The sequence below is a fragment of the Nestor notabilis genome, unplaced genomic scaffold (assembly GCF_000696875.1).
Source record: "Nestor notabilis isolate BGI_N333 unplaced genomic scaffold, ASM69687v1 scaffold25891, whole genome shotgun sequence".
In the NCBI taxonomy this organism is placed as follows: domain Eukaryota; kingdom Metazoa; phylum Chordata; class Aves; order Psittaciformes; family Psittacidae; genus Nestor; species Nestor notabilis.
Window position 1 is genome coordinate 28,813 of NW_009916490.1, and position 15,326 is coordinate 44,138.

The following is a 15,326-nucleotide window of genomic DNA, read 5'->3' on the forward strand; positions in this document are numbered from 1 at the left end:
CAAGACAAGGCCCATTCGCCTGACTTAGCAGCACTCACAAGTAGCAAAAGCCTTCTCTAAAAACAAATTGCTGGGTCCTGGCTGGCCAGAACTGGAGCAGTGAGGCTGCTGGGGGGTTGGTTTTGTGAGATCGAGGAGATGCTCCGGGTCGTGGTGCAGTAAGCTGATGTGTCAGGACAGAGTCAAGCTCCTCAGGAGGGCCCCAGAGAGAGGGAAGGCCTATCAGCATCACATTTCAGCCACAAACAGCCAAGAAGGGCCTTTGATAAAGGCCTCCTCACCATGGTCATGTAAATACAACAGTAGAAGGGCTGATGTGCAATGTAAAAATCAAAACCAGACCTGTCCTATGGAGAAATCCCAAGCAATAGGAAGGACCTCTCTACATTTTAACAGGTTTTCTGTCTGCTTTAAGCCATCCTGTGCCTCTAAAGGCCCCTCAAAGTCACTTTGCTGATAATGTGATGTGTTACTGAAGCCCAGTATCCTTTGGGAACAAGGGATACAGGCAGGGAAGATACAAAAGCCACGTAGCACATGTTGAAACCAAACCAGAACTTCCTTAGAGAGACACATGAAGTGAGTCAACATTTATTCCTTCTTCTCACTGTCCTCGGCGCTGGGGTCTGCAGGAGGCTCCTCCACTGTCGCGCTGTTGCTCTCAGAACCAGTGTTGCTGTCACTGGTTCCCTCCTCTGCGGTGCTGTCGCCCCCTTCTTGGCCACTCTCCTTGTCATCCGGGGTGGATGTTCCTTCTTCTCCATTCTGCTGGGTTTCTGTGCCCTCTTCTGGGTGAGGCTCTTCTGTAACAAGATATTTCTCAGTGTCATTCACATGCCAATACAATTCACGTGCAAGTAGAATTTATGAAGAACTGTGTAACAAATCCAAGTACTCCACAGCAGTTAATTCTGTCACTTAGAACATGCAGCAGCTGTCATAGCTCTGAAGGATGTCTATGGTCCTGCCACATGGTGTCCTCAGAGTCACCTGCAACTGCCCGACCCCAGAAGTCAGCTGTAAGAAAGCCTTGTTACACCAGAAGCACAATTCCAGCTCCCTGGTGCCTTTTTCCTTACACTCACGCTGGTAAAGCAACAACTCACTGCTTTACTGACCACTGACACGCTCCAATCCAGTAACATTTTCTAATGTCACTGTACAGAACACACAAAACCTGCAAACCAGCTCGTGAGAACAGCAGGGGATAAGTGCTGTCGTGTCCTCCTAATGCTGACACCAGAAGAAGGAAACTCTCAGTTGCTCCTGGCTAACCCGTATCTTAAGAGAAGAGACAGGCTTAGAAAGCATTTTTAGCTCTTGTGTACGTAACTCAAAGCATTAAACAGGGTGTTGGTGGTATCTTACTCTCTCCTGTTTAAAAAGGAGAAATTTAAGGAGAAGAAAGCAGACATGTCACAGAGATCAAGTTCTCTATTCTGACTGCTGTTGTGCTGAAGCCTTTCTTCCTAATAACAGCAAAAGCAGAGGGAGCACACTCCTGGCCATGCTGGGCCTCTTTGTGCCTTTACCTGTCTCCATTGGAGCACTTTCCTCTTCTTTCTTCTCCTCTGCCTTGCTAGCCACCTGTTCTTCCTCAGCTGCGATGTTGTTTTGGCTGTGTTCTGCCTGCTCAGCTGCTTCTTTTTCCCTTTCCTCCTGCCTCTTGCGAGCCTGTTCCTCTGCCTGAGCAATTTCAGCAGCAATTTTTTCCATATCCACTTCCACCTTCAAACTGCATAACTGGCAATGAAAGAGAGACAAACCAGGAAAGCTCTTTTACTACCTCAGTTACACTGAAAAACAAAACATCAGTAAAACTCAATTACAAGCTCAGTATTCCCTTTGATCAAGATTCTTTTGATTTGACAAAGTTTGTAAGATTCAGTTACTAGAGAGGGAGACACATCAAGCATGTTAAAAAAAAGGGGGGGAATAAACCACCTAAAGCTTGTTCTTTGAATGCAGCCAAAGACAGAGCAGTGGCTTTAGGCAACCTTCCTTGAGCTGGAGCTGCTCTCCCATGAGCTCAAGCTGTGATGCCTGAGGGCACTTCCAAGCTGTATTGGCTGAATGTCACCACTAAAGGTCGCTGATGGAGCATGAAACAGCACAAGCTCTGTGTGCCTTCCAGCACGCACACACCAGGACAGTGCAGTCTTCAGCTGTGTAATTACACAACACTGAATACAGAACTGTGGGGAGAGCACTTGTACAAATGGGTAACTAGCAATTCCTCCAAGTGGAGAAAAGCAGGAGTTGTACCCTTTTGAGCTCGTTGTTAAAGGATTCTGTGCTTTCCAGAAACTTCCTCTTCTTTTCCTGGTGACGCTCTACAGCTTCCAGTTTACGCTGCAAACGAGATAAATGGTGAGAACTTTACTATGCTGTCACCTGAGGGGCTGGACACTGTTTACAGCTACCTACAGAAACATATACACCAGTATTTAAAAATACACCTATGTGTATTTTTTCAACCTTATGCTGTCGAAAAGTATGAACAATAAATGTGTCTCTGCAGTCACTTGGGATTGGCAAGGTGTCTTGTAAGTGGAAAACACTATGTATGTATCTAGATGAATCTTCCAGCATAAAACCTATATGTTTTCTTTCATATTATACACCCCATTTCATATATACACGTATATAAACACTGAACACATAAATTACATTCTCTAATGCAGAAAGATCACAATTCAAAGGAAAGAAGGGATACCACCCCCCTCCAAATCTGCTTTTGTTTCCCAACTTCTGATGTCTCAGTTGTCTTCACCTACAACTACATTGACTACACCAACAGAGGGTTCTTCTGGTAATGTACGTGTTTGGAGAAGAAGCACATGCCCAGTCAAAGCAAAGTGAAACATACAAGTGCCACCTCACTAGATTGCCTTGTATGCGTTTAACAATGCACAATAGGGACCATTTACTGGAATAAAGAATCATTACAAACAAGATGATGAGTCATAAGCTACCCCAAAGTCACAACCCTACTAGTACCCATTAAATAGGAGACTCCAGTACATACAAAAGGGGTATGTGCAATACTGAAGAGCTGTGGAATTGACACTTAAGATACCCTAAAAACTACACTAGAGCTTAACATGATTCTCAATAACAAAACAGCCTGGGAGGTGACGCTTCATGTCTTGCACCTCCCAAGACAGATGAGCTACTGGAGCATAGAGAACACTGACACCCAACAAGAAGAGTCATGCAGATGATCAAACGATCCGAGACTTGGAGTACAGCCCAACACCACTATCTTCACCAACACTTCATATAATTTGTCCTTACCTGATGAACCATTAATGACTGAACCTGGCGTTTCAGAACTTGCATTCTAGCTGTGGTGACCACAGAGCGGACATCGGGAACCACGCTTTCGCTCAGGATCTCACTGATGAGACGATGGTTCCTCTGGAAACGAGCTGTGGCCGTGTGCTTCATAGAAAACCCATCGTCATAGTCTGAAACAAGAGCGTTAAGTGCAACTGCTTTAATGCCACAAAATCGCTACCAAGTCTAGTGACACATTACCACTTCTTAAAAACAAGATGCAAACCCTAACACCAGTTGCTGTTGTGTCACAAAGTTCATACTAACACATATAGAACACCAGGTCATCAGAAAAACCACCCTATGAGAACAAACCATTTACCTGGCACAGCACTAACAGCTGGGATTTGACATGAATTTCCCACAAGCCTGAAATTTGGATTCAGCTGTTACTGTGTTACTGTGCTGCTTTCTGCATTTCCAGAGCAAGAAGGACTGTTAATGCACCAAATAAACCCAAACCCACGCGTTCCTGATCAATCATGTTACCAGAACAGTATCAAGTACAAAATACCAACAGGAGAGCGACTCCTCTCTAAATAAGCTTTGTAGCACAGATCAGAAAGACTTATTTTGAAACACTCGAGGAATGAAAGCCTCAAGCAGTGATACATGCTTACTCATCACTGAAAATCCAGAGTACTGTGTTAAGAGCATTCAATGATTTATTTTTTTAGTAAATGCAGTTCACTGAAGAACAGTTAGAGAAAAAAACCCAAAACACTTTGGGAGAGAAAATACATGAGCACATGGGTCAAAGTGCTGGTCTCCTCATAAGCTTCTCATGCAGAAAAGGAACTAAAGGCAGCCCAACAGGAACTAAACTGTCTTGTTTGACAATCCTGTACAGGATTAACCACAAAGAACTAAGAATATTTCAGGTCAAGGATTTAGTTTTCTTCTCTCTGATCCAATTAAAAGAGCTTCTAATTTCTGGCAAGATGTAGGACTCTGGCAATTTTAATCTAGTCAGAATTTAACATGAACTATGGCATTATGGAATATTAAAATCAAACTGATTAGAATTTAAATCATAGTAATTAAATAGAATCTAATATTGATAATGAAACAGAAGAAACTTATGTGAGCGTAACTCAAATTTAGTTGAGTATTAGAATCAGTTAAGCACCAAGTATGAATTATCTTCCAGAGCGATGTCACGTAGAAGAGTCCAGAAGTCAAATCTATTTTACATCAAGTTTTCCTAATCGAGATTACTCTGCAACTATTCAGAGAGATCATAAGAAGAATCCTAACTATCATGCAAGAAAATGTTACCAAAGAAAGTAACTACTTCAAGGAAAGTTTCCATCTCCTTTATTTCAAAGTGTTATGTTCAATTTTTCATTGAGGTACCCAATCAAATAAAGCAAAAAAGAGGAAAACAGTGGGAAGGCAATAGATGTGCAAGAGATGAAGTATTGAGCAAATTGGTCTTAAAGTTGTGCCTTTGTCCTCTTAGTAAGATCCCTTCTATGCTCAGAGTTCTTGACCCCAGTGATGGGCAGGATGGGACAGAAGCAACATTTCTGTCACAGAATTAACTTGTTTGGTTACAGATGGGAACAGATGCAACTTGATGTCTTGTGCAGTTGGATCCAGCCGAGCTCCTTTGGCCCAAAAACCTGAAGTCCCAAATGCTAGCTACTGGAATGCTAAATGTATTCACGTGAATGCTGCAGTTACCTCACACTGGGTAAAATGCTGCTTGTCACATGCTTTATTTCCAAGGTGTGCTTTTACAAAGGGGAAGGAAAAAAAAAAGGGTGTAACTGATTACATGTTTCTCCCTCAGGTTTCAACAAGCACTGGGCTGTGAGCTACAGAGCAGACATAGGGTGGCTGGGGCTGAGTGTTCCCACCGAGTGAGGCCTTTCCTCGCACTCAAATAAACTTTGAGAACCTTCTCATCAGCTTGCCAGCAGCAAAGGTAACTGATGTCCTCAATCTCAACTGACAGTTGTTGAACAGATTAAAGGTTCAGGTGCTCTTAATCACACCAGAGCTCTGCCCGTCAGAATTATGTGCTTCTGGTAATAATGCACACAATTCCATTTGATCTGGATTAAATCAGGCATCTAAGCCTTTTATAATGCATATATTAAAGCCATTACAGGGCTTTACGCAGACTCATTTGTTTTGAACTGTAGGCATTACTTCATACGTAATTAAGGGTTTAAATAACTTTTGACACCTTGGAAACAAGTCAATTGTTAGCTGTATAAAGTAAAACTTGATAATGAAAATCACTATTAAGGGTACTAAAATAGGAAGGAAGTCATGTTAAGCACCGCAAGTTGTACACTGTTCGTTTTCTGTGTTCTGTTTCTCTCTACTGCTGGTCCTGGAACAGGACTGTCTTGGTGGACGTGCACACAAACCCCTTTGTGCTTACCATCAGGATCCTCTGCAGGCTGGATGCTCATGTAGGGCTCCCCTTTCTCCATGCGCGACTGCCTCTGGCGGCTCTCCTCTTCCAGCGCAGCCTCTGCACGGCTCTTGGCGTTGATGTAGGCCAGGTATGCAGGAGAGTTGTGGTAGGCCTTCATGGACTCATTGTACTCTATCTGAAACGTGACCAATAGCGTTTGATTGCACAAGGGGACGATTTCAGCCTCGACCCAACTGCAGCCTGTACAACTCATGCTGTAGTTGTACAGACAAAGCTATTCTGAATCATCCAGTGATACACAAATGACTATATTCTCAGTCATTTTACCAACTGGATCTTCTTCCATAGTCATTCATATTTTAGAAACACTAGCTGGGCTTCTAGGTACATTTCAGCTCTAACACCTGAGAAGTCTTAAACAGCAGCTTTGTTTTGAGATTTAAAAACCAACTGCCTCAGAACAAGGCATTTATGATCAGATGAACTCTGATAGGATAAAAACAATTAGTGAACATAACAATAGATCTCTGGAGTTCTAACTAGATCTTTGATTATGATTTCTTCTCTTTCCTTATTGCAGTATGTCATGAACCAGTTTTCAAAATAACTTAAGATTTTTCCGTTCTTTGATCCATCCCTGCCCTGGGATGATACAGAATGCTGCAGCCAGACTACAGTCTCCTCCTGGTAGCATGTCTGCACCACTATTTTCACCTTCTTTGAAGTATTTTTGCCCTTTGATTTGCTTTCTTTAATCTCACTTTAAAAATCTGCCAAGTCTAGATTTTGTACAGTGAAAAATAAGATATAATCTACATATTGTTAAAGGTACCTAAGCATCTTGTTTTCTTTACGTTAGGACTGGAATCCTTCTATCTAGGCACTGGAAAAATAAGACCAGGATGGCCCCTGCCCCAAGGAGCTTACAATCTAAACATCATGACCAAGTTAAAAAATAGAATCCCTTGATTATTTGTTTGCTTCAACTAAGAGCATCCAGCTTTGAAGCACTTCTCTATTGACCTGGAATAAAAACAGCTTAGATTTGACCGGGTTACACACAGCCTCAGATGCCTACCAGGTTTAAGCACAACATGACAGCTGGACAATTCCCTTTGTTACCTCAGGATCACAATACCAGTCTTGCCAAGGTCCTCAACACTTACCAACCTAGACACACAGGCAGCCGTCATCTCTCGTCATCAGGATCAATAAAACCAAAACAAAATCACAAGAAAAACCCTTAAAGTGGTAGCATTTTAAGAAACAAAACACTATGTCATAGCGTGGAGTAACACCAGATTACACCATGAACACCAAACCCTACGTGACTGGAAGTCTTTTATGAACACGTTCATGACAATAGCAGTAGTTGCAGAGCACCAGTTTTGAAAGAGGATTTTGGTGTTGAGACAATCTTTTCAATACTGATGTTGTACAAGCAAATCCATTCATTAACAGTTAAAATTGACTCTCAATTATCAATACTTCATTTTGAATTAGGTCTAAAAACTGACCAGTCACAGTTGATGTACAGTTATTTAAAAAAAATCTAAAAGATGTTTCAGGACATAACTTCCATTTAAGTTACATACAGGGGTCTCCTGAATGCCTCATACACCACTGCATGGGGAAGATGAATTTTTCTTCTCAGACCAGTTCCTAGAAGAATCAGCTGTAATAAACATCCCAGATTTCTTCCATTTACCTTTTCAGCTTCATATTCATTCAAATACTCTTGCTTCTCTTCATCAGTGAGATCTCGCCACATTCCTCCAATAATCTTGCCAATTTCCCATAACTTCAAATCAGGATTGGACGCCTTCACTTGGTCCCAGACCTTAACAGAAACAGCTGGAGCTTTACTAATGATATCTAAATACTTCCAAATTACACATTTTATATTGTCATCTCAGTGTTCTTTCTGGAATCACCATGAAAAACAGGATTAAGTTAGGAATGAGTCTGGCTAAACTATCTCGATTATTTTCTGGGGCAGGAGGTCAGTAGGAAGCCATCTACTGAAACAGGCAATTGCTGAAATGGCTTTGGTTTCATGAGAATATTGCCTTTAACCCTCTTAATTCTCTTCTCATATGTACATCGCTGCATCTCGGGGAAAAAAAAAAGGCTACTGAGTAAACACATCCAGCAGTGGGTTATGATAAAGAGCACTGAGCTTTTCACATCAGAATGTAACATTGCAAAATATTTTGCAGTCTTGCTGATCAATTTGAGTTCCAACAAGTTCTGACTCCACCAAGAAAGTTTCTAACTTTATAGGGAAAAAAAAAAACCAAAAAGGAGAGCTGCCAGTGTTATTTCTTGCTGTGCCACTTGACATTTTTTTTGTTGATGGTTTTTTGCCTAAGACAGACATGCTGGTAAAGATATTTTACCAGAAGTGGAAGAAATTCCTTCTGGCTCACCCGCTTCAGCCAGGCTGACATGCCCTCCCCATGCCCCATCAGATTTCAGACTCCACAAGAGCCTCTCCTACTTTCTGTCAAGCAGTTCACAGAATAGCGAAGTAAACGGTGCCACAGGCTAGGTTGGTGAAGGAGAACATGCAAAGTCCACTCATTGCTACTCTTCAGTCCAGCTACAGCACTGTACCAAGCCCAGTATACCGCAAGAAATACTTCCTTTATATAAAAAAAGTTCTGTCAGTAAGTCACAGGAACTTCTGCATGTGGCAGGGCGGATCCTTGTCAGGAGACAGTGGTAGTACTTAGCATTTTAGAGAAAACTTTTCCCCCCAGAAACTGGCAACTGCGTGAACAGACTACTGCTGCCTTCACTGTGAAGGGCAATGCATCTGTACTTTAAAATTCCCTTAAAAGAATGTGCAGGCTGTTAGAAGTAAAAGTTTAGAAGCTGAAACTAAGACAACAGCAATTAATTGTTAGCACATACAAACACTAACTTTATTTTAACTTGGTTGACACTGTATACCCACCTTCCGGCTGTACCTCATGTAGGGCATCAGGGGCTTGTCTGGGGGTTTGGGGGGCTTTGGAATGGTAATACCAGAGGAAGCCTATAAAAGAACCGAATAAATCCATTCATTAACACGATCACTGGACGAAGTCTACACATATGTTTCGGAAAACACTCATTCTTGTGCAGTTAACCCAAACCAACCACACACACCCCCACCAAGAGAAGCAAGTAACATCACCAAAAAATATCACCCAAGCTGGGAACAGGTACTAACTAGAGCTGGTCCTCACAGTCATGTTTTCCCAATGTAAGTCTGTCCTTTTAGCTGTAAACTCACAGAGCAGTAGCTAGAAAAACCTTCAAAAGGGCTCCATATTCTTAAAACTGAAATAAGCAGCTCAGAAATTTAAATGGAAACACCAATCCCAACAGGTTTTTTTTCTCACTCCTGATGAGCAATTTGTTCTACCAGTTTTGACAAATTTAATTTGGCTACTGTACAGGTGGAAAAAAGATAAGGAGTTTAAGATCAGGAAGTTAGAGATGTATTTTCATGTTCAAACCATTTTAGCATATATTTGTCTGCAAAATTCGTCAGTGGTAATTTGGAGCCAACTAAACCCCATCCAACTGAGCTGTCAACATGCACATTATTTGTATCTGAGCTGTACTTAATGGTCCAAATTAGCCTGTAATATCCTTCTGTGCCCTTATCTCCCTTTAGCTTTGCACAGTGACAAGCACATTGCTCACACTAAACAAAAGGACACTGACCACTAACTGCTGTGGATAGGAAGTTGCTGCATCCTCTCTTGGCCCCTCAACCTACAAAACACCTGATAGGGCTTTGTCCTAAAATACTGCAGCAACATGACAGTCCCTGTCAGCTGCAGGCTCTGGAAACCTCCACTCCTCGAGCACTTCCACATGCCAGGACTTTTATTATACAGCGTGGGAGCATTCTCATAAAAATGTAAAGCAGTTCCAAGATTTTTCAGGACTACAGCCATAGAGAAGCAAATGTATCTGGCCAAGAAGGCCCATGCTTGGTATTCAGCTTCCCAATTTTAACTCTTGGTATGGTTTTTTTTTTTTTGCTGAATTTATGGAGCTCTATGAAACAATGCATACAGGATCATGTATAAATAATGTGCATGAAGTATGTGCATTACCAAATGTATACACAGATACACATACAGATGGGTTGGAAAACATCAACAGAAACTGTTTAATGCTTTTAAAGTAACAGGAACTTAAAGACACCATACATATACTAATATATGCATGGCAGAGAAGGCTGTATATGCTTATGACATACAGAAACAATGGAAGTTCTCAGACAAAACCTGATTTATTCTTGTATAAGGAAAAACATCTCTGTTCAGACAGTGCGTGAGTCAAGTTCCAGCTTGAAGGTCTTTTCTGTAAGTGTTTTAACAAACCAGATGAACTTCATAAACGAAGTTTGAAAGAAGGTTTATATAAGAGGCATAAAAGGTGTACACTTCATTTAACACACCATCTATTTGCTCCTTGAGAAATCTTTTTATCATGTTCCAAACTAATCAGATCTTTTGAGGTAGAAAGTTTTACATGAAAAACCTTGAAGTTATGAGAATTACAGGAACTTTACAAAAATCAGGGATTTACTCTTATTTCTGTTGTGTTAGTTAAGAAAATGTTACACTTCCACAGTCTATTTTTGTTTCCTAACTGCATCCAATGCTCAGGACTTGACCTGTATTTGAAAGAAGCCGTCACCTCTCTCATCACTCAATTTCACCTCACTTGGTTTACTCTATGAAAAATGAATGTAACATCCATTTTCCACACCCTGACAGAGTACATGAGATCTGAAAGGATTCTATTATCATCATACTTCTGTTGAAAAAAGTAATTTCTGAATCTGGGACGTCGCAGTTATTACCAGACTAAGAGTGGGAAGAAAAACAACGGCTTGCATCTCTTGCATGGCTCAACAGTATGATGCAACTACTACCAATGATCTCCAGTTTGCAAAATGTTCTTGTCTTTAAGTAAACCTCAATGAGCAGTTCCCTCCCTCCAAGAATTTCTACCCAGGCTACAGAACTCTTCCCTGAGCATGCAGTGGTCACCAAAGACCACAAAGTCTGTTTATCTGGAATTCTGCATCATGCATGATTACCACATTGTTTTTTCTGCTGAGTAGAAGACAGTTTTCCTGCAAAAGGTTTCAGAGTGAGAGGGAAGGGGGTTAAGGGGTGGGGGGGAGAAATAAGTCAGAGGTAATTTTTTTGTTTTATAAAGAAGTGGCAGCAGCCAAGCCTCAGAAGGACCTAACCCTAGAGCCATTCCTGGTCAATTCCTGTTGTTTGCTGGATGACGTAATAGTTGATTCTCCTACCGTGACCCGGCTGTTGGTGCCCGGGTTCCCTCCCAGCCTGTAGTTGTTGTAGGCCAGATGGCTGTATGGATTGTATCCCACAAACCCTGGTGTGCTGGGCATTTGCTGATGGAAACAAATGAGACAAAAACACGAATGAGAAATGAGCTCAAACGAGGAAAACACAGAAATGAAAATGAACTGCAATATGGCATGCAAAAGCAACCAGAATTTAAACAAGCAAATGAGGTGTAGCAGTTGGTATCTTCTCAACACACAAAACTTACTCCAGTATAAACCTATTAAGGAAACAAGATTTTTAAACAAATGTGTCACTACAAGTTTCTGTCTAAAGTTGGTGATTTTATTTCTGTTAAGTGTGACCCTTTTAAAGAAACATTCTATAAATCCAGCTCATGGCTAGTAAGACTTTCCAACATAAGCCACCAAGTAATTCAGAAAGACTCTTGGATCCAAAGGGTTAAGCTCACACAGCAACACAGCACACAGTAATCAGGCAGAAATCCCCAGAATCAACATTTAAGGTACCAATGACAATCCCTATCTGCTTTTCTTCCCATCATTCTGCCTTTCAAACAAACATTATACTGTCAATAAACAGGGGTGTGTGTGTGTGTAATAAATCTGTGCACCACTACCAGTATCTGAATTTTCCTGGTGGTTCACAGATGCACTTTGGGGAACTGAGATTTGCAAGCTGAGAGAGATGACAATTCAGAGACAACCCCCTCTGTTCTGGGGTAGGCTGCAGGGTGAGAGAGGTGAGGAACCACTGCAATAAGATCTACAGGTTAGAGGCTACAAACAAGTCTTAACAAATAACTGAATCCAAGACAATTGAAGACATTTAATATATTTCTGTTCATTCCTGAAAGTGGATCCATTCATTCTCACCTCAGTAACACGGAGGCAAATTTTAATGTCTTTACAATTCCTTCTTACCCATCATTGACCTACAATCAATTATCAGAGGGTTCGCTGTATTCTCTCCTCACATAAATTTCTCTCCTGCCTTTTTCATTATCTCCTGCTTCCCAAATTCTGTTGTTTAAAAAACCCAATGGATCTACTATTTAACAGCAATTGTGAAGTCCTGTGGCAAACCTATCATTCTATCAGGATATCCAGTAGTGTTTCATCCACACCTTATGCCACTTTTTAGTAGCACTTTGGCCCTAATAAGCAGCACATATTGCAGTTGTGTTTTGAAGTGATTTGCTGACTGGACCCATTGTAGAGCACAGCTACAAACCTTGCACATATCAGTTCAAGACTCCAAGAACCAGGGTATGACAAACAAACACAGAACAAGGAGAACCTATAGGCTAAACTACATTAACTTGTGAAGTTTTCAAGTGCATGTAGACACACTGTAGTTAGTTTACTTCTAAACATATAAATACAGAGCAAGAGTATCCTTTAACAGCTGTTTATTTATTATATATATATTTATTGCCAGCTTTTTAATCTCAGCCACAGCAGCTGACATTTACTCAGTCCATGTGCCTGTGATCACAACATACACAGTCGCTATTTAATAAGACACCATTTTACTACAGTTTTTTGTATTACCATAACAACAGGTTTTGAACTACACCTCTTCAATAAACCCAGATGACAACTGTAATCTCCATCTGCTTAATTCTTTATTTCTGCAAGACAGGATTTAGATGTTACAATGGAACTACCTTGCATTACATGGAGAACTTCAGCTATAATACTGCAGTTAACTACTAGTGCTTTGTTGACTGTAGCAACTGGAACTGACTGTGGAAGCAGCAGCAGGGTTATTTGTCTACTCTTTGGACTTGCATTAGCAGAGCACAGACTATATCAACTGAAGGCCTGCATAAAACAAGTGATACAGAAAACACTTGCAAGATAGGGTTTCATATACCCTTTTAAAGATTCCTAATGCGACTAGAGAATGTACCACATCAATAGAAACCATTTAACAACAGCTGTATCTGTCCTACATCCCAAAGAATCACAATGGATGTGCACAGCTCTCGATGCAGGAATCCAGTTGTAAAAGTAGATGCCATCATGTTCCTTCTGACAGATCTATTCCATTGCATGCAAAATGAAAACTCTGAACAGACTACACAAATAAAGTTTTATTTATGGAAGCTTATAAAGAACATAACTTATACATTCTGTACTTTTCAAGCCTCTCTGAATGTGAAGTATGGCATGATAAATTTGAAGGATCACATTTCATCTAAATGCCATCCTGTGCTTTTCATCCCAGATGCAGAGATCAGAAGCAGTATTGGATAACAGCTTCCCAATCTTCTTTGGTAATAAATAAATAAATAAAAAAATCACTATAGCACCCTTATTCATTCTTCTGTACAAAAGACTTGTATTTTCTCATGAGTGTCCGTTACTTCTAAAGGCAACCTGTGTAGAAATGTGACTGCTACAGGAGAGGTGTGTTTTGCTTTCAAAGTCTTTCCTTACCACTGAGTACTGGTACTTCAGTACCTTTTTAAACATGGACAAACACGGGCACAGTTCTGAAAATCAGCTAGAAAATGCTCTGTTTGCCCATGATCTGGTCACAGGTTGAGTGGAAAGTTCTAGAATTAAACATATGAGTTTGTTCTTAACTATTCCAGTGAACTGGTGTAACCCACTGGGAATAATTTAAGACCAACTGACTGCTTACAGAAAATTCAGTATCTGCAGGATATAGCCTTAAAGGTGAAGCAAACTTATTCCGCTTCTCTTTGCCAAACTGCTGAAGAAATGAGATTAATTTAAATAATGCATATCATTAATAATGAACTACGACTAGCCTGTGTTTCCAATACAGGAAGGTGATGCAACTCCATAATTATTGGTCTGGTAAGTTATTAAAGACTAAGTTACCAGCTCTGTGTTAATGAGAAAAATCATCATACTTACGGTTGCAGGAGCTGGGGTAGGAGGTGGGGCATAAGATGGCCTTTCTGTTAAGATACAAATGTAAGCACATATTTTTTTCCCCTTGAAAATCTGAATGATTTTTTTAATAAGGCATCTGCTGTGGCAAGCATTTTTAAGCAATTTACAAAACCGAGACAGAAACCCCGCTTTCAAAGACTTTGCATTTTGCCACTGAAGAGCATAAAGCAAAGAGCAAAAGAAAAAGAAAAGAAGAAAAAAAGTTAAGACCACAGCATCGCTGTCACTCTCAACCTTTTATCTAGGCAAAAGACTGAAATCCATTTATAAGCACACACATTTAAAAGAGGGTAAGCAAAAACGCAGTAAAAGGGGATTTAGAAGAAAGGGTGACATTTCCTGTTCAAACAACATGCCAGAAAATCAGCCACAGCAAGATTTAAGGCCCAGAGTTTGGTCAGGAATAACTTCACTTCATCTCATTCCCTTTAATGCAAGGAATAATAAGGTTCTCTCACAAACAGGTTTTGTGAACTAGATGTTTAATTCATCAAGTTAAAGAAAGAAAAATCTGAAGACTTACTTGACATTTTGGTAGGCAAATTTTCAGCCACCTGACATTATATTTGTACTTCTGAAAGACAAAAGAATACCATGCTATTAAGTATTACACATTTGCTTCCCCAAATTCTTGAAGCTTTGTAATGAAGTTTACCAAATGAAGATTACCAAAAAGTTTTCCAATTTTGAAATAAAGACAGGAGTTTCTAAAACTGAGCATTTTTTATTTCCTTTAGAAAATTACTGTATTTTCTAAGAAGTCTGGCCTTAAATCATGGACTGGTTTGGGACCTTAAAGATCATCCAGTTCCAACCCCCTGCCACAGACAGGGACACCTTCCACTGGAGCAGGTTGCTTCAAGCCCCTGTGTCCAACCTGGCCTTGAACACTGCCAGGGATGGGGCAGCCACAGCTTCTCTGGGCACCTTGTGCCAGTGCCTCAGCACCCTCAGAGGGAAGAGCTTCTGCCCAAAAGCTCATCTCAATCTCCCCTCTGGCAGGTCAAAGCCATTCCCCTTGGCCTGATACTAATCAGCTGTGAAATAATGCTCAGGTTTATCTTGTTCATATTAAGGATGGGGTTTTTTTTCCCCTTGATAAATATACCCCCTTATTTTACACTGACTGTTTCACATAACTGGTATTAACGTACAAATGTCCAAATTAAACTGTATCTGCTCTACACGGTATAAAAACCCAATCACCGAGCACATCGCTGACGTCTCAAAGGCCGTGAGCTCACTGACCCTTTGTCAGCCCACCGGGGTCACGGGAAAAGCACTCTAAGGCAGCCGTTTGGGTTTTATATCGGCCTT

The 15,326-nt window shown here is 40.8% G+C and overlaps 1 protein-coding gene across 2 annotated transcripts; it reads right to left on the minus strand.

Moving 5' to 3' along the window:
* Positions 1-475: 475 nt before the first annotated feature.
* On the minus strand, positions 476-14,584 carry SMARCE1 (SWI/SNF related, matrix associated, actin dependent regulator of chromatin, subfamily e, member 1). Of its 2 annotated transcripts, XM_010024617.1 has the most exons (10): positions 14,533-14,584; positions 13,971-14,014; positions 11,061-11,165; positions 8,691-8,771; positions 7,440-7,571; positions 5,735-5,906; positions 3,298-3,470; positions 2,266-2,352; positions 1,533-1,743; positions 476-803 (listed from the first exon to the last, which is right to left on the minus strand). In XM_010024617.1, the coding sequence occupies exons 1-10, from the start codon at positions 14,537-14,539 to the stop codon at positions 592-594; spliced, it is 1,224 nt and encodes a 407-aa protein (XP_010022919.1). In that variant the 5' UTR covers positions 14,540-14,584; the 3' UTR covers positions 476-591. The 2 variants fall into 2 exon arrangements, with proteins under 2 accessions (XP_010022919.1, XP_010022920.1); XM_010024618.1 differs by lacking the exon at positions 14,533-14,584 and having other exon boundaries at positions 13,971-14,015.
* Positions 14,585-15,326: the final 742 nt, after the last annotated feature.

Excerpts from the sequence above, each read along its gene's own strand:
- SMARCE1 (XM_010024617.1), bottom strand. Across the intron at positions 2,353-3,297 it reads AGTCATTAATGGTTCATCAG|CGTAAACTGGAAGCTGTAGA; the intron begins GTAAGGACAAAT and ends TCTCGTTTGCAG. Across the intron at positions 804-1,532 it reads AAGTGCTCCAATGGAGACAG|AAGAGCCTCACCCAGAAGAG; the intron begins GTAAAGGCACAA and ends ATCTTGTTACAG.